The sequence below is a fragment of the Bacillus rossius genome, chromosome 14, assembly GCF_032445375.1.
Source record: "Bacillus rossius redtenbacheri isolate Brsri chromosome 14, Brsri_v3, whole genome shotgun sequence".
NCBI lineage: Eukaryota > Metazoa > Arthropoda > Insecta > Phasmatodea > Bacillidae > Bacillus > Bacillus rossius.
This window is the reverse complement of record NC_086341.1, coordinates 38,209,898-38,230,178: the sequence shown is the minus strand read 5'-3', so window position 1 is coordinate 38,230,178 and position 20,281 is coordinate 38,209,898. Positions and strand designations below refer to the sequence as shown.

The following is a 20,281-nucleotide window of genomic DNA, read 5'->3' as shown; positions in this document are numbered from 1 at the left end:
TATGACAATAAATTAAAACGCAAAGTATTAAAGGATAGTTGAACTTATATATGTGTGTGTGTGTGTGTGTGTTTTAATACCTATGCGCGGTGTAAATTCAGCGATGTTCAAGAAAGCATTACATATAGATTAATCATGTGGGTTCACCATCTTTTAGATATTTCTGTGCCTTCTTCTTAAAATGACAGCACTGTGTTTTCACATTTTCTTTTCAATTTAATTACGTTCCATTAACAGAATTACTCCTACAAAATTCTGTATACTGAGAGCTAAGATGTTTACACGTCAAAAATGTTTCGTTAACAAAATACAGATTGAAATTGTTAAACTTACATCATTTTTCTCTGGCACGAATTTCGACAGGAGACCCCACAGAATGCCACATCCTATTCCTCCAATAAGAGTGATTGGTCCTTGAATGATTTGAAATGTAAGAGAACCTGTAAATGCATTATAAAAACGATTAAACAAAGGAGAATAACAGTTCAGGTATTCACTAGATACAATCCATAACAAGCACTGGTAGTTATGGATCAGGCAAATTAAAAACTAATCATATTTTTTGTATTACAGAATAATTTATATCCCTATTTACTTCAACCAATTCACTTTCTCATTATTAGAAATTAACCTGATAAACAAACTATATTACATTGTATTTATTTCTAAAAAAACAAGTATATTGTAACCGTACCCATACTACGTGTAGACCATCACAAATTTTAAGTCAAAATTAGTTAACAAAGATTTCTGATTTATATTTTTGCATTAAAATGTATTAATAATTTCGCTTAAATTTTTTTTCATACTCGAATGAAATGTCATATTTTGTATTTGAGAAAAGATTTGTCCTTCAACCTCTACTTTTTCCATTTCTTGCAGAAATATTTCATCGGATAAAAAGAATTGTTTTAGAAATACTTTTAATACAACCTAGTTAATTACTTATTTAAAAAAAACAATTGTTACATATTATTTGTCTGACTTTATTTCGTAATGCGAATATTTGAACTTTCTTATAAGTACACTTATTCTAATTTACCATTTCCATGTAGTTTAAAAACTAGCTAAAGCAATGAGGCTTAAATGAACATAGATTCATATGTGTAGAGCCGGATCGTGTATTCAACAGTGCGAAGGAAAACAGTATCACTTTCATCAACAGTGAAACATACAGCCAAGGTGTGGGTTTCAGTCACTCTCAACTGCACAGATAAGTTTTCATCAACAGTGAAACATGAAACCAAGGTGTGGGTGTTAATCACTCTCAACTACACAGATAAGTTTTCATCAACAGTGAAACATACAGCCAAGGTGTGGGTATTAATCACTCTCAACTGCACAGTTAATTTTACATCAACAGTGAAACATACAGCCAAGGTGGGGGCGTCAGTCACTCTCAACTGCACAGTTAAGTTTTCATCAACAGTGAAACACACAGCCAAGGTGTGGGTGTCAATCATTCTCAACTGCACAGTTAAGTTTTCATCAACAGTGAAACATTCAGCCAAGGTGGGGGCGTCAATCACTCTCAACTGCACAGTTAAGTTTTCATCAACAGTGAAACATACAGCCAAGGTGGGGGCGTCAATCACTCTCAACTCCACAGTTAAGTTTTCATCAACAGTGAAACATACAGCCAAGGTGTGGGCGTCAATCACTCTCAACTGCACAGTTAAGTTTTCATCAACAGTGAAACATACAGCCAAGGTGTGGGCGTCAATCACTCTCAACTGCACAGTTAAGTTTTCATCAACAGTGAAACATACAGCCAAGGTGTGGGCGTCAATCACTCTCAACTGCACAGTTAAGTTTTCATCAACAGTGAAACAAACAGCCAAGGTGTGGGTTTCAGTCACTCTCAACTGCACAGTTATGTTTTCATCAACAGTGAAACATACAGCCAAGGTGGAGGCGTCAATCACTCTCAACTGCACAGTTAACTTTGCGGAAGTTCCACACACAGGCGGGAGCATACCGGAAGAGAACATGATGCTGCTGATGATGCCGAAGGCAGCCACTGACAGCGCGTCGTCGATGCTGGACACGGCGATGACGAGCGTGGGGATGCCCTTCGAGACCCCGTAACCTTTCTTCCTCAGTCGGAACAGGCTGGGCACCACCACCGCCGGAGACACGGCTGCTATGATGGACCTGGCCGAGACGCATCCCCAAAAGGGTTTTTTGATGCCTTGACACCTCGTCAGTAGCAGTTCACATGCTAACTCAACCACCAAGCTTAACCCAACCAGACCCGGGAGCAGGTTTTTTTAAAATGTCCTGCTCATTAACAAAGACCGCAGGCTTTCGCGGCCATCCTCTGAAGTTGCTTGTATCCTGGGTTGTAGCCACGTCGAAGGCGAAGATATCCGCGAAGTTTCGGTCGATGTGGCATTCGTCATCATCAGAGTAGCAGTTACTTAGTTACCTATTGGGTATCTGCTACCCTGATGATGGCGACTGCAACATCGACTGAAACAACGGTGATATCTTCGCCTTCATCAGAGTAGCAGTTACCTAGTTACCTATTGGGTAACTGCTACCCTGATGATGTCGCGTCTGCAATATCGACAGAAAAACACAGTGATATCTTCGCCTTCATCAGAGTATCAGTTACCTATTTACCTATTGGGTAACTGCTACCCTGATGATGCCGACTGCAACATCGATCATATAGATCATCATAAAGACATTTGGTATATTCAGTAAAAAGGTTTACCTGAAATTAAGAATATTTTTCTTGTTTGTATAGAAAAAATAATGAATACATGTTTTGTGACAAAATTGGTATTTCTAGGAAAACTGTCGATTTGCTTTGAAGTTCTGGCTATATTACACTTAAAGCAGATTTTTAAAACACACTTATTAATCACTTGTCTTAATTTAATTGAGGGACAGTTATTATGATGGCTGAAGGTATAAGAACAAAATTTTGATATTTATAATTATTCGTCTATTGATTTCATCATTGATTGGACAGAGTTTAAATGCAATTTGTGACTTACCTGCTGTATGTGACATTCAGTGATTGACTTATATGAACATAAGGTGGGTAACTTATTTGAAAACAATAGGTGTACTAGTAGTATCATTATCACAACTGACATAAATGTGCTGTTATAGTTTGTGCAGATGAGGCATGAGTCACTATAATACAGTTAGTACTACTGATTAGTGTCTTTTATCGCTTTATATTCTTATTAAACCTTTAAGTGAAGAGTAAATTTAGATTCCTTTAAGTTTTAATATTTTATAAATCATTTAAAAAGGGTCAAATATTTTTAACGAAAAGATTTTGAGACCTTCTGAGAGCTAAAACACTTTAGCGTCTCCTGTGTTTCGTGACTGGTTGAAATTATTTCAGGCACAACTTTACTATTGGTACACGAATTACAACCATCTAGTGTGGAGTGTAGAAGCAAATGCGTCTTAAAAGTCAGATCAGACTAAGAAAATGCTTCTCTTGAATGCGGCCATCATTCACAAGGAAGAAACCCCTGGCGCGGGCATACCTTATTGCAGTCTAACGAGCGTTCATATTATTATATGGCCGCATTCAAGAGAAGCATTTGCCTAGTCCGACCTGACTTTCAAGACGCATTTGCTTCTATACTCTACAGTAGACGGCTGCGATTCGTGTACCAACAGTATAGATGTGCCTGAAATAAATTCAACCAGTCACGAAACACAGGCGATGCTTCGAAGTATTAGCTCTCAGCTGGCCTCAAAATATGCATGCAATTATGTTTTAACCCCGTCAGTCACACTCTAATTATATTAACTTGTTTTATTATTATTTTATAATAATAAAGTAAAAAAAAATTATAGCCATAAGGTATGTCCACTAGAATGTAGGTACACAACACACACATTCGAGATTTGATAAACCACGTAGCATTGAGACAATATTGTCCTGTTCATTGGACGAATAGACTGGCATATTTTGTTATTATATATCAATATATAGTTTAATGTTCTTTGACGTGATAACGTCTTATAAATCGATGAACGCCGGCTGCACGCACGAAAAAGCATGACTCATCGTCAATGTTTCGCCTGAGCCGAGCGTGCAAGAACTGGCCAAACCACCATGCGAGAAAATATTCAAACAGGTTAAGGTGGGCTTTTTAAAAGCAGCAATTTAAAAAATTTTGAGATGACATTATCACGTAAAATTATCGTCCGTAAAGCGACTTTACAGACAACCCGCCCCCCCCTTTTTTTTAATATATTGTTAGAGACCGGAAAAATTCGCGGGTTCAATGACCTCCAGGATAGACTCCAATATCCTCTGCACACTTGGGCAAATGCCAACTGTTCATTGGCTGCTGACTTGTGAGTCGTCTCGACTGGGTGGTCTGTGATTCGACACTTCTATGAGTGAGGGTCTATAATTGGCCCCCAGTCCGCCAGATTAACAGTGAACCAATGACAGAAGCAGCACTAAGGTATATTTATTTGAATTTTAGCATAACACGGAATGAACCCGCGAATTTTTCAGGTGTCTATATATCGTGCATCACCCTACAATTCGTACTGTAGTTGAATGGATGGGGCAGTCTAACGGGGCTCACCCGAGCAGCAGGCCCCACATCCAGGGCAGACCCAGCAGCGCGTGGCTCATGGCCAGCACGGCGAGGCACTCCACCACCCAGGGCAGCAGCCCCAGCTTCAGCACCGTGGTCCACATGGAGCGCAGCGCCGCCGGGTCGAGGTCCAGTCCGGCGCGCGTCAGGATGATCACCAGCGCCACGTGCCTGCCGGGACCACACACACCCCCTCTCATTCACACTAGAACACCCTTGCCCGGGGAGAAGGCACAGTACGTTACCTATCACTAGAGTCCCGGAAATTTCGCGGATTCCTCTGGCCTCAATATAATTCAAAGTTATAGGTATGCTCGACCCATGTTTACTTACCCATTAAATTGATTTCTTAGCGAGAACATTTTTATCCTTGTTATTTGGCACTACCTGATTCGCTTACTTCTCTCCTAGCTGGGCATCATTGGCTCACGGTCGTAGACGGGCGTGTCCAAACAACTGCGTGCCAATCATGGACACAGTGCGAAAGTGTGAAGGTTTGCATTCTAGCTTGCGACTAAATGAATCCGCGAAAATTCCGTGGCTCTACCTATCACCTATATTTGCAACTCAATAGTGCTTAGGTTTCCATGAATAGACTATGAGGTCACCTGAAATCACTAACGGGTTGCTTGCAGTCCATCTGCATGTGGACTTGCGTGAATATACTACGTAATTATCTGAAATGGCTGAAGAACGGTTTATAGTCCTCTTGTATGTGGACTACATAAGTGCTAAGATGAGTGTGTTTAGAGTAAGCAGTTACCTGAGATGGCTGACTAACTGCTTGTATGTGGACTTAAGAAGTGCCGAGATGAGAGTGTGTGGAGCAGGCAGTTACCTGAGATGGCTGACTAACTGCTTGTATGTGGACTTCAGAAGTGCCGAGATGAGAGTGTGTGGAGCAGGCAGTTACCTGAGATGGCTGACTAACTGCTTGTATGTGCACTTCAGAAGTGCCGAGATGAGAGTGTGTGGAGCAGGCAGTTACCTGAGATGGCTGACTAACTGCTTGTATGTGGACTTCAGAAGTGCTAAGATGAAAGTGTGTGGAGCAGGCAGTTACCTGAGATTGCTGACTAACTGCTTGTATGTGGATTTCAGAAGCGCTAAGATGAGATTGTGTGGAGCAGGTGGTTACATGAGATGGCTGACTAACTGCTTGTATGTGGACTTCAGAAGAACTAAGATGAGAGTATGTGGAGCAGGTGGTTACCTGAGATGGCTGACGAACTCCCGGTAGTCATCCAGGATGTGCACGAGCCCCAGGTTCTGCAGCAGCGCGCCGACCAGCAGCATGCCGACGAGCGCGGGCAGGTTGAGCAGCGAGAAGACCCAGCCGCCGAAGTGCGCGGCGATGCAGAGCGCCGCCAGGCCGAAGAGGCAGCCGCCCGGAGCCGCGGTGTCGCCCAGCACGGCGAATACCACGCCCCAGGTGAGCAGGCCGACCAGTAGCAGGGCGAGAACCTGGGCGAACTGCCGGTACGAGGGGCAGAAGGCCGGCGGGCACAGGCACCGCCACAGCGGGGGCTCCCACGAGGGCACGCCGTCGTCCGCCTGGTGGCACCTCGCGCACAGCGCCTGCCACCACGACCTGCCGGCCCAGGTCACAGCTCAGGCCCCATATCGTGCCGTAACCTGGCTTGGTCAGTGTTCGACCACTTTTCCTGTGGCACCATCGTGTTGTGAGCGCTGAGCCACGGGATGGTTCACAGCGATGATCTGTGATCCATACTGCACAAGCACTCACGGTATCCATTCTCACAGACTTCACGCAGGTCACTTTCATCAGTAGTAAATAATAGAGGTTGACGTTGCCTCAAGTGCTCCTTCCAGTCGCTCAGACGGTTGTTGCACATTGCCACCTTTTTGCCCCGATGGCATCAACAGTGAGTGTGTGAGGAAAATTGTTGTTAAAGGGAGGGGGGAAATTAACGAAATAAAAGAGGTGTGGGAACGTAGGCGAAAGATGCACGGGGAAGAGGGGATTGTGGGTGGAGAGAGGAACTTGCGGGTGACACAGTCGTATCGTGGGAGTATCACGCGAGTCGCCAAAGACATCACTTCACGAGGAGTTCGCACCACCGGAGCAGTAGAAGGGCAGTGTCGCGGTTGGCAGCGAAGAAGTCGGACGAGCAGGAGGCGTGTGCTAGCAGATGGTCTCCTTGGCCGATGCAGGACGCAACCATGGCGGGAGACTTCTCAGGTTCATCATCTCATTCCACAACAAGAACCTGTGGTACTCTCTGGGACAATTCCTGAGCGGCAGAGCGACACACCTGCGCTAGGCTAGATCCCCCAGGCCACGAGGCTCGAACCCCCTCTATCACCTATATGTGCAGCCGAAACTTTAACCACACCAAACGGGATCAGCCTCAGCGACATCAAATTGGCGCCCAGCTCGTGTGACCTTCAAGTAATTTTCAAATTTTCAAAGTTTCAAAGTTTCAAAATTGTGTCTGAAACAGGGCGACGCAGTAAGAACAGACGCTTGTCGCGCGGGGATAGGAATCATGTGCGCCGAGACGAGATAAGGCGGGCGAGGATGATTATGTGTCAGCGCGTCTCACGCCAGGATCAAGTTGCTACCGACTCGCCGAGCTTCAACCGCACAATACCCGAGCGAAGATAAAATTAACGCCGTCAACATATCGGGATAAACAGTATCGTGTTACAACATCACGCCTTTGGGGCATTGTTTTTCTCCCCACTCCCTACATTGTAACCGAACTTTGTTGCGCTGTGATATCGTGCGACGATGCGATGTCGCATCTTCCGCGGGGCGATAAGCGAGCGGACACGGGACACGGTGTCGCGGGGGAGGAGAGGTGGCCATCCCTGCCTGTCCGCACCTCGCCATCGGCGCAACCCAGCCGCCGCTCGGACTGGATAGCCACGGATATGACGAGGCGCAGCACACACATAGCTGTCAACATCGAGGAGGCGGGCGGTACAGCTACCGAATTAAGTGCCGGTAGGACAATAACGGACAGTTATGCCTGCATGCCTGACGCGTCACTACCGGACATAAAAAACCGAACAGTTAGACAGTGGCGAAGGACGCGGAACACTAGTATGCAGGGCAGTGCGTTGTCGGGGAGAGATAGGCGAAACAGCTTTTTGCCACGAGTGTGGACTAAGAAAACACCACGCATGCACAACTACATGCGAGTACCTGTGCTTCTGCGATGGATTGTTTCTGTGTACCGCGTGTGATGAACGAGCAATTATCACCTCAGTTAAGCAACCAGTGGTCGTTTTCTGCACAGGGGACGGCGGATTCACTTTACCGGAGTTTGCAGGTCAAGTTCATGACAATCTGTGAGTATTCATCCGCGTCTGTCATGACAAGCTCGCTCGTCATTCTATACTAGTGTGCGAATGGGTAGAGTACATCAGTCAGTGACTGCGCGGCAAAGCGCAGACCTGGTGGGCACAGTCAGGAGATTATAATGTAATATGGGACGAATTTGCAACACGATTAGAGGCGCGTTTTAATGGACCCCGCGCACGCGAGTGCCTTCAACAAACATTATTTTGCCATGCACAAGAACCTCGAGAAGGGGTGGAGGCATTCACTCACGACAAGGTGCGGCTACACCGATGCCTGGAAATGGGAGAACTAGTGAACGACGTACTATCCATCGTCGTCGAACTGCTGAGACCAGAGTTGCGACCTTTTCTGCGGGGCACTTCCTATAATGACTTAGAGACATTCCTGGCAGTGGCTCGTGATGTAGAACAGGACCTGCTAGCAACACAACCAGTGCGTGAACTTCCCCGAACACGACAAGCACCTGTGCCACCAGCTGTCATACCACCAGAGGATGCCTTGGTGGTGGTACTATATGCCTGGCCCCTGTCACCCCGATGATCGATGACATCGACGGCATCAGTACCAGGTCATGGTGCTGCACAACCAAGTTCGCCAGGCCAATCCTGGCGACAACCACGACAAGAGGAGCATCGTGGCGACAGAAAGGATGCCCGGGACGAGCGACTACCTTGTTGCAGGTACCGCCAGACTGAGACATATGGGGCTGTTGAATTGGCTGAGGTCCTTCATTCCCCATTTCGCCACAATCACAGCACCCATAACCGACATACTCTCCTCCAAACAAAAATTCAGGTGGACGCAGGCCGCTGACCAGGCCTTGGAGCTGGTCAAACAGCATTTCCGCAACTGCCACACCCTGTCTCAGCTGGTACCAGACGATCCCCTGTTCGTGCAGACAGATGCCAGCCAGGACAGTATGGGTGCTGTGCTGTATCAGCTGGATGCAAGGTGCCAGCGCCGAGTCATTGAATACACTAGTGAAAATTTTGGCCAGGCTGAGAGAAAAAAACCATGTCAATTAGCAGGAGTGCCTCGCTGTGGTACTCATAAGGTACCAACACCACCTTGAGGGGCGCCCTTTCACCCTCCGCACAGACAGCCAGTGCCTCAAGTGTCTGGACTCTGCTCAAGAAGGGAAGTCAATATTTACCAGATGGGCTCTGATGATTCAAAATTTCACTTTCACAGTGGAGCATGTCCTTGGCCTAGAAAACCAGCTGGCTGACGAACGTTCCAGAAATCCCGACCCTGACACCACCTTCCACTACAGCCAAGGGTGGGATGACCTTCTGCCCCCGGTCCACCACACTACCACTCAGGCTACAGCACCACCACCTTACATGCTATATGCCTTGTGCGGGCCAAATGCACTAGAACCACCCATCACTCGGCACAATGGCTGATCTAGTTGCGCACATATACGATGCTCAACAGAGTGACCCAAATATCCGAGCCTGACTTGCTGAGTATGGCACTCGATTAATCTGAAACCAGCACAGCTACGAGAGGGGCTGCTCCAGACACGAGGCGCTGGCGGGAGGCACAGTACTGCATATCCTTCATGCTCTGAACTTGCAGGACACCCCAGAGCAGAGCAAACCCTACGGGAAGTCAGCGGGATCTTCCACTGACCAGGAATTACTGTAGAGGTCAAAAATTAAGTGAGAAAGTGCCAGTGCTGCCAGCAACGCAAGGCGCACGGACCGGGCGGAGTGTAACAGCAGGTGCCCAGGCAGTCAGACACACAATTCCACACTATAGCACTTGATATCATGGGCCCCTATCCTCGTATAACCAGGGGAAAGCAGTTCATCGTGGTAATTACTGATGTATTTACACATTGGACAGAGGTGTTCGCAGTGGCGAACGTCAATGTGGGAATGGTAGCCACCCTGTTGGACCGGGAAGTGTTCCCAAGGTATGGATTTCCTAGAGTACTCTTGACAGACAATGGCATACAATTAATGATCCGTCACTGGTGGGCATCATGTAGGCGGTGGGGGGTCAAACACCAGACCACCCCCACCTACCATACACAGGCAAATCCCACAGAAAGGCACAATCAAGATACAATACTCAACTAAGAATTCGCCTAAATGAGGATCATACCAAGTGGGATATCCACTTCCCCACTCTCCTATATTGTATCCGGCACAGGACTAATGTGGTTACGGGCTACTCCCCAGCCGAGCTTCTGCAAGGCCGTAACCTAGCGCTGCCAGGCGAATTAGGTGCCATTAGGACCGAGAACCCGGCCGCAATAGAGACCCAGCGAGCCGAGGCCCAGTGGCTACAAGCCTATTTTCAAGCTCGTCAAACTCCTCAATCCACCACTCCACCCATCCAACTCGTCCCGGGCAGTTGGTCCAAGTCAATCTTCATCACCTGTCAGCTGGCAGGCGAAAATTCTGTGTGGGTCTAGTGGCCAAGTGGTCTGAACCTCGGAGGGTAATGGCTCGATTGGGTACGACTACTTACTGGTCAGGACAGCCAATGTTAGGACAGCCAAGGTCCACCACGATGCTATGAGGCTAGTCGACGACTCGACAACACCTGAGCTATCCATAGTAGCACCCAGGGGAGATCGCCCCAAGCCCGACCGAAATCAGCCGATCCCACCAGAACGCAAGCAAACTTTACCAAGGGACAATGACACGGGTATCAACCCCGAAACACAAGTCTACTTCAGCAGAGGCTTCCCCTGAGGCACAAACTGAAATGAACCAGCACAGCACAACCGAAATTTCGGGAGCAGAGCTAGTCCCCAACATAGAGGACAGAGAAAATCCCATGCCGGGTTTGAATCCCAAGGCTTCAGAGTACCATCCAGCAGGAGTACCCACACAGTTTCGGCACATGGGCCAATCCAACGAGACTGCCCCACTTGAAGCCGAACCGGCTGGGAATAGAGCCTTCCAGAAGAAAAATACCTCGAACACGATCCCAGAACCCACACAGAGGGACCCGCCCTATGGCACCAACTGGACATCACGCGAAATTCAGTGAGGCGGCATGACACTGCACAAACTGGAGCAGCTGATGAATAGGCAGTTTACCAAGGACCCGTCACCTGGGTCCAGGGAAGGTCACTACAATGGTAAGGACGATTCGAATGTCCCACTCCAGATCAGGGGACCTATCATTACACCAGCCCCAGATGTTGACGATCCCAATTTACCGGCCTCCAATACGACACCAATAGTGAAGTTTCCCGAGGACACCATGGAGGAAACAGACTCTATTTTACGCACTCGCCTAACCCGCCACTAACCCGAACTACTCGGTGATTTAGATGGCCCAGAGGGGGTTATCATAGCTCCCATTGATGAGGATGGAGTTGGAGGTGGGGCCCAGCCCACTAGTGGTGACCCTTAGCAGGACGAAATAGAAATACCCATGGCACCCTGCCATTCCACCCGACATCGTAGGGCCCCAGCCCATCTTCAATACTTCCCATAGCCAGGTGCTTTTACTCAGCAGACGATCCCCACTCATGCCCAGAGCCCCTCGATCAGTGATACCAAGGTTTCCGAGTGCTTCGTTAAGCAGTGTGTGTGTGACCAAGGTGTCAATGGGCAAAATGGCCTTGGCAGAGGGGGGGAATTTGACGTCGCCCCAAGTGCTCCTCCCAGTCGCTTATGCTATTGTTGCACATTGCCACCTCTTTGCCCAGATGACATCACCAGTGAGCATGTGAGGAAAATTTTTGATAAAGGGGGGAGGGAAATTAACGAAAGAAAAGAGGTGTGGGAACACGGGTGAAAGATGCACTGGGAAGAGGGAGTGTGGGTGGAGAGAGGATCTTGCAGGCGACACAGTCGTATCGCGGGAGAATCACGCGAGTCGTCAAAGACATCACATCACGAGGAGTTCGTGCCGCCGAAGCAGGGGAAGGGCAGTGTCGTGGTTGGCAGCGAAGAAGCGCAGGAGGCGCGTGCTAGCGACGGACACCTTGGCCGACGCGGGATGCAACCATGGCGGGAAACTTCTCAGGTTCATCATCTCATTCCACAACAAGAACCTGTGGTACTTTCTGGGACAATTCCTGAGCGGGAGAGCGACACACCTGCGCTAGGCTAGATCCCCCAGGCCACGAAGCTCGAACCCCCTCTACCACCCATCTGAGCAACTGGGATTTAAACCACGCCAAACAGGATCAGCCCCAGCGACATCAAGGTTCACCTACAAAATGCATGTATCAATAATTTTACACCTTATGTTAGACAAGGAATTATATTAAAACACTCACATAATCAAACAGTTAATACTATAAATTATTATTACTTTGGTTTTGTGAACTTTGGTTCGCACCATCCTCCACAGATAATATAGCAACGTTGTTACACATTTCCGTTACAACGCGACTTCCGTTCCATTCAGGAAGCTACTCCTACAAAATTTCATATACTGAGAGCTTAGAAGCTACAAAAAAAACTTCTTTAAAAGTTTATACCCAAAGACAGTGTGTTGAAATCACCGTCGAAAAGCTGAGTGTCGGTTTTAATATCCAGCGGCCCAAGAGCAAGGTGTTTTCATATTTGACACTTCATGTGTCATTAAATACTGTCAACAATAAAAAAAATCTGTTGACATATGTGCTATTAACAGTTTATTACTTTCTATCATGCAACTAAATTTTTTTAAATTAAACTGTAAAAAAAATGTTTTTTAACTCCAAAATTTACTTTCTAACATTTAAATCTGCCTGTGTAAGAAAAAAAGTATTCATTAAGATTAAATATAGAACCACACAACCTTTCTGAACTGTGTTGCTACAAAACTGAGCGCTTATATAACTCGTTGTCACGAATCAATTAAAATATTTATTGTAAGCTTAGGTTTTGCGTCAACCGGTCACAATGGAGAAATGCGCTTAGTTATTGTATGTAGGATGACGTTGTTTTCATCCTCCTCTGCAAAAGGCCATTTGTGAAAGTCCTACTAACTCTGAGGGGCTATAAAAAGGATAAATTTACATAACATAAATATTTTATTACCTAATGCACAAAGTGTCTTATTTATTTTTTCTACATAATTGCCAAAACTGTAGAGGTATTTTTAATACCATAAAACAAGCTTCTCGATGCCTTCTTCAAAGAAGTTAGACGCCACTGAATAAAGATACAGGGCCAGCGCCTTGAGCTCTCTCTCCCTCACGACGCCGCTGTGAAGCGGGTGGACTGATCCCCAGGCGATAAGTCTTGACGCGGGAGCCAGTGTGCCGCGCTATTAGTCCACCCGCTTGACAGTGTTGAGTTGAGGGAGAGAGAGCTCAAGGCGCTGGCCTTGTATCTCTAGTCATTGGAGGCTGACTTCTTCGAAGAAGGCAACGAGAAGCATTTTTTACTATATGATAAATTCCTCGATCGTTTTGGCAATTATGTATAAAAATAAATAAGACACGCTGTGCTTTTGGTAGTATAATTTTTATGTTTTGTAAATTTGTCTTTTTTTTATAGCCCCTTGGAGGTTGAAAAAATACAGCCCTCGTATAATTAATATCTGCTGACTGTTGGCTTTGGGTACTTGTACTAATTAAATACATTGAAACGATGATCACATGCTGATAGTAAAATATATGCATGAGCTAGAAATTTCTTAAAAATGTCTGTTATCTGTTTTGCGTCGGCTGTAAATAACGTTATTCCTGATAAGGCGTCTTTGAATATATTGGAAGTCAAGTGGATGGTTATTACCATCACGCATCAGCTTAAATAGCTTTCAGAAACCTATGAGTTTGTACCTTGACAAATACTTCTGAAGAGAGAAAGATTAACTTTTTATCGAGCTTGAAGCTGTATGTAGATTATTACAAAATAAGAAAGTTTTACGCAGTTACATTATAAAAAAACATCTCATAGAGCAATTGTTTTTATCTTAGAGAGTATTAGGGGGTTAAAATCTTTTGCGCATGCCAAAAGATTAATTTTTAGTGTTCCTACTTTGTAAAGTTTACACGAAATTAACCAGCTGTTAATTTCTCAATATGAATACTCTTTGTGTGTCTTTTTTCTACTAGAAAAATTATGTATACCTAATTAAAGAGGTACTAGAATTCACAGACAAACGTATTTTTTTCTTTCGAGAATGATTAGACAAAATAAAATTGGAAAACAGTCAATAATAATTATTACCTCTACATATCTATCTTTATGATGACTTTACAATGATGTAGCATAATATCACAAATAATTTACAAAAGAACAAATACAAATTGTTGTGAAAATTTTGCAAACATTGATTCGTAGTTGTCCAATACATAGTATAGCATGCACCTCCTCCAAATGCAGATATTAAGAATGCCTGTTCTGGATAGAACTTTAAAACTATGCATAAATATAATAAATGTTATCTCTTAACACTTACCGGATATTGTGTTATAAAAAATGTTAATAATGTTCTTTTATAATGTAACTAATTAGACCACTTTTTTGGTCATATTAACATGTTACGGTTTTTATGTTCTGCATAAACTATTTAACATAATTAAATGTTTTGTTTTAATTCAGCTTGTTATTCAATTATTCACTATTATAAATGTTATAACTATACAGAGCAATTATTTAAATAGAAGTTTCTGATATAATTTCTAATATTAAACGGGACTTACCTTTCGGTGCGTGAATCTACATTAACATTAATGTTCAAATCTTCTAATTTGTGACCTACAATATCCACCATACAATGCTTTCCATGTTCAGCCGTATCTTTATTGATGATATTTCCGTTTTCTGTAACCAAAATCAAAATTATTTTTAAAGTTATTAAAAATAATTATCTGCTAAATCAAAGTAAAATATATAGAAAACAAAGGTAAAAGCAACAAAAATTTAAAAGCTGCTATTGCAAATTGTATATTATAATGGACAGTAATTACTTAACTGGCTAAAAAAATATGACTAATATTCAAAATTCGAAACTTTCTTTTTGAGATTGCAGAAAAATTCTGAAAAAATTAACTTTCGCTAATATTTTGTGGTAAACTAAAGATTCACATAACTTTTTATTTAACGCTAGTGACGAGTATTTCTATTTATTATTATAAATAGATTTGATATACATTTCAACAAACTCAGTTTGACGTGTTCAAAAAAATCATCTGGCACAGTGTATAGCTACAAAATATATTGTCACTTCCTAGAGTAGGACTGTGCAACAAACTTTGTTTGGAAAAAAGAGGTAATTGGTAAGAGAAGCTACTTTAACTGTAAATTTTTGTTCAAATTTAGAGTTATGTGTGACACACACAGCAAAATATAGTTGGCTCCGATCCACGTTAATGTTTTATCGGTGATTTTTAAAGTATTCATCAGATATTTTTATCGAAGATTCTCCAATACAGCCTTATCGTCTCATATATACGTCATTTCATCACTCTCTAGTATTTTAAGGATTCTCCTAATTGAAAAGTTTGGAACTGAATTTTTTTTGTAAGTGCCTGTTTTACGTTTGTTCAAATAAAGGTTGAAGGGGAAGGGGGATTATTTAACTTATTTTTGGCAATATTTAGAGAACTTTAATTTTTTACTACTTTTAGATTGTAATGTAGGAAAAAGTCACAAAAATAGAATGTGGCAATGAAAATACCCAGCTATCTGCTTCAAATAACACGTGCGATTTGTTAAACTGCTCAAGTTATCTGAGCAGCCTTGGTTTGCGAAACTGGAAAGAATTTACGAAAAATATTTAGTTCGGCCACAATAATAGTTCTGTGTTGGAGTATCCTCTTGTTTAGTTCCTATTACTTATTTGTTGAAAGGGTGATTTAATAAAAAAAAGAGTATGTTCCAAATAGTTTCTGCGTGTTTAAATGGCACTGAAGACAACACTGAAACGTTCGCCATATCCTTTTTTTTTAATTTTTACGCCATAAAAAGCTATGGTTACCATTACTCCAAAGACGGTTGCTTATTAAACTACGGCATACGTTGTTAGTCCAAAAAATTTAAGAAGCAATTTACCAGTGCTTTTTAAAAGTAACCATACAAACGTTTGCCTGGAGTGATTTCGGTAAAAACACGGGAAATAAAATGTTTGGATGGACACCGGTTTCTAAACAGAGTCCTCCGAAATGCTAGACGAAAGTTTTATCCCCTGCACTGAAATGTGAGACGATAATTTTCACCGCTGCACCGCTATTCTCGGTATGAAAACATCGAAACATTTTTACAGTAATACTGTTTGAATTTACATAAAATAAATAGTTCCTTTTCCACCATACAAAAACTTTTCCAAATAAAATCATGAAATATTTTTGTAATAGAGTTAGATAATTTTGTACCCTAGTAAAACCATTTAGAAGGCCACTATGTTCTTTATAATATATACTTCACATTTACTTGTTAAACTTTCATACAGGAAAAGAAAATAGTTTTAAATAAAATTATTTTCTTTGTAGTAATGTAGAATTCATGTAATACATTTTTTATTTATAATTTTGTGGTGTTTTATTTCTTGAACCTGTCATTTTTTTGGTATTTTTAATTAATTTACCTATTTTTTGGATTGATATGGGGTGATCGATTCAATCCGTAAATCCATGAGTGATTTCTTGATAATTTCGGAATTTTTCCCGAATTTCTAGGTCAATAAATACAAATTTCCAAGATGGCGGTCATTATGGCATCATCTTCTTATTAGAGGCTGGTAGTAGAGGAATTTTGGCTTATTTTAGGACTTTCCTCCATATTTATTGAAATTAACATTTTTTTCATAAAACAAAATTTTTTGATCAAGGACTGATTTTAATAAATCAATTAATTGCCGATTTTTTAATGAATTTTGGAATCTTTCCCGAATTTCTGGCTTAAAAATTAAGGATTTTCAAGATGGCATCCAATATGGCGGACATCTTGGCAATAAATTATTACTGCACTCTGACTGATCAAAATTAAACTAAATATGGTGGCAGCATCCTCTAGCAGACGAAAACAGGATGGCGGCCTCCAGCAGACGAAAACAAGATGGCAGACATGGTGCCATACTAGCTGGCGATATATACAAGGTGAGCACAAAAGAAGTATACAAAATCAAAAATTCATAAAATCTAAACGGTACAACATACAGGCTTCGAACCTTATATAGTTCATAGAGAATCTCTGGAAGTTTTTTTAACATATTAAAGGTATTCGATGTGTGCTCCTCTTGTCACACGGCAAACGTCGAGACGATATTCGAACTCATCCCACACCCTGCACAACATATCGGTAGTGATGGACTCTACCGCAACTGCAATTCGCTATCTTAGCTATTGCAAGGATTGCGGTAGGGGCGGGACAAACACCATGCCTTTGATGTAACCCCACAAGAAAAAATCACAAGGGGTTAGGTCTGGTGATCGTGGTGGCCACCAGCACCTGCTTGACCGAGCCATCGCCCAGGCAGATGTGTGTTGAGGTGTTCCCGTACAGCCAGGTGGAAGTGTGGAGGTGCACCCTCTTGTTGTCGGAGTCGTCTTGCAATTGAGGCAGCAACCACAAAGAAAGCATGTCGAGGTACGTAGTGCCTGTGACAGTCTTCTCCAAGAAAAAGAAGGGGCCGTAAATCTTCTCCCTCGACACTGCGCAAAAGACATTGACCTTTGGCGAATCTCGTTCATGTGCGATGGTTTCATGGGGGTGTTGTGTTCCCCAAACACGAACATTGTGACGATTAACTCTACCGTTTGTGTGAAATGTTGCTTCATCGCTAAAAATTAACCTCTTTGGTAGGTTTTCGTCATTCTCCATTCTTGCCAACATTTCGATGCAGAATTCCGATCGTGCTGCATAATCGGTGGGAGTGAGTGCCTGAACCATCTGCAATCGGTAAGGTTTCATGCGCAAGCGTTTACAAAAGATTTTGGAAATTTTTGTTTGTGGGATCTGCAGCTCACGACTTGCGCAACGTGTTGATTTTTGTGGGCTTCGGAGGAATGCAGCTCAAACTCGATCCACAGCTTGCTCTGTCGCAGGAGGGCGACCAGGACTCTGGCCTTTGCAAATGCAGCCGTTCTCTTCAAAGTGTTTGTACCAAGTTGATATGGATACTCTGGTGGGTGGTTCTTGACGAAAGTGTGGGCGAAACGCTCGTTGCACAGTGGTTACACACCCCGTTTTTGCTAACTGCAGGACACACCAGCTCTTCTGTTGCGATGTAGGAGCCATTTTCTACGCTAGTACTGTCTGGCGGCGGCAGTCTGCAAAAAATGAAAGGCGTCTATACGTCAAAAAAAACTTCCAGAGATTCTCTATGAACTATATAAGGTTTGAAGCTCGTATGTTGTACCGTTTAGATTTTATGAATTTTTTATTTTGTATACTTCTTTTGTGCTCATCCTGTATATATATATATATATATATATATATATATATATATATATATATATATATACTTTGGCATTACTGGTGGGAGGTAAGTCTACCGGTGGCTTCCGTGAAGGAAGGATCGGTCGCCATTTTAATTTTTGCCCTCACCTGGTTCGAACCGAGGACACCATGATGTAAGTGATATTTTAATTAATATATTATTAAAATTATATAATTTATTTTTTAAATACTAAAAAAAATTCAATTTTTTTTTAATTTTAAGCACGGATTTTCAAGATGGCGGCCATAACGAAAATTGCAAAATGGTGGCCATGGCATCATAATTGTCAAGATTATGACCCCAGAGAGTTATGAAGACTTCTAGATGTGGACTTTTAAGCTGCTTTGCGGACTTTTCAAACCACCGGCATTTCTTGAGAACTAAAAAACGGGATATTTTCCCATCAAAGCGGGAAATTTTTCCTTAGAAATACGTAAATTTTATTTTACAGATTTTTCCAGATTATTTTTCGGCAGAATTTTTCACACAAAAAACTGGTAATCTTAGCGAATATTTTTCCGCAGATATTTGGGCAAATGTTGAAGGTGACGGTCATCCAAGATGGCCGCCGTGTCGTCGCAATCCAAGAAGGCGGACACGGGCTCCGACTCCGGGGCGCAGGAGGAAGATACACGTGCAGAGGTTGGCGGAACCATTACCCTCCGTGCGGGCGGGAGGCGGCTGGGCGCCGCCGTTGCGCAGGATGGACTTGCGACGGACTCCCTCCTGCTGGTCCTGTGGCACGGCCAGCCCGCGCGCGCATGCGCACGACGTCACCACCACGGCCTGCTTGCGTCGGCGCGGGTCCTCCGCGGCGGTCCTGCTCGTCCTCCGAGTCCCGGGCGGCGTCTGGGACTCGTCCTGGCTGCCCGCGTCTGCGGCACATCACACGTCCACGGTCGCCAACACCAACCTCATGTATAGAGACCGGACAAATTCGCGGGTTCAATGACCTTCAGTATAGACTCCAATATCCTCTTCACGCTCGGGCAAATGCCAACTGTTCATTGCCTGCTGACTTGTGAGTCGTCTCGACTGGGTGGTCTGTGATTCGACACTTCTATGAGTGAGGGTCTCTAATTGACCCTTAGTCATCCAGATTAACAGTGAACCAATGATAGAAGCAGCACTAAGGTATATTTATTTGAATTTTAGCCTAAAACGAAATGAACCCGCGAATTTTTCAGATCTCTACGTATATTGATTGGTTGCACTTTTTTTTGACGTGATAGCGTCTTATAAATCGATTAACGCCGGCTGCACGCACGAAAAATGGTCACGTTCCGCCTGAGCCGGGCGTACAAGAACCGGCCAACCACCGTGCGAGATAAAACCTTCTATAATATCAAACAGGTAAGGGCGGGCTTTTTAACTAATTTTTCGTGATTATACTTAAAGATATTATTTAAATAAATTTGCAAAAGCTGTAAATAATATTTGAAAAATTAAAAGTATACAATTTTTCATAAATGTTTTCTTATGGCGTTATCACGTAAAATTATCGTCCGTGAACCGACTTTACAGACAACCCACCCCCCCCCCCCCCTCGTTTTTTTTTTACCGAATTTCGGAATTTTTCCCGAATTTATAGCTATATAAATACATAAGTCCAAGATGGCAAACGAATATCATGATGGCAGGAATCCTGGAAATAAACAATTACTGCTGCACTCTATCGGGGAAAGTTAAACCAATATGGTGGCAGCACACTCTAGCAGACGAAAACATTACGTTGGCTTCCAGCAGACAAAACAAAGATGGCGGCCTCCAGCAGACAAAAACAAGTTGACGGACATTACCTCATACTAGTTGGAATTATATATAGGCCTACCTTGGCATTAGTGGTAGTCTGCCGGTAGCTTCCGTTGAGGGAGTTTTGGTCACCGTTTTCATTTTGCCCTCACTGATTTCGAACTAAGGACTCTATGACATACGTTCTTTTTAAAATTATATATCCTATATATAAATTTGATGTATTGAATTTTTTTCAGATTTGTCTGTTAATAATTATAGA

The 20,281-nt window shown here is 43.3% G+C and overlaps 1 protein-coding gene across 1 annotated transcript in view; it reads right to left on the bottom strand.

The window, feature by feature from the left end:
• LOC134538777 (sodium/hydrogen exchanger 9B2-like) overlaps positions 1-20,281 on the bottom strand; it is a 68,560-nt gene that overhangs the window by 23,834 nt on the left and 24,445 nt on the right. The window contains exons 3-8 of the mRNA XM_063380269.1: positions 18,927-19,142; positions 14,531-14,651; positions 5,800-6,177; positions 4,575-4,757; positions 1,979-2,154; positions 334-440 (exon numbers count right to left, since the gene is read on the bottom strand). Of these exons, the coding sequence (XP_063236339.1) occupies positions 334-440; positions 1,979-2,154; positions 4,575-4,757; positions 5,800-6,177; positions 14,531-14,651; positions 18,927-19,142 (1,181 nt within the window). The remainder of the gene's footprint in view (positions 1-333; positions 441-1,978; positions 2,155-4,574; positions 4,758-5,799; positions 6,178-14,530; positions 14,652-18,926; positions 19,143-20,281) is intronic.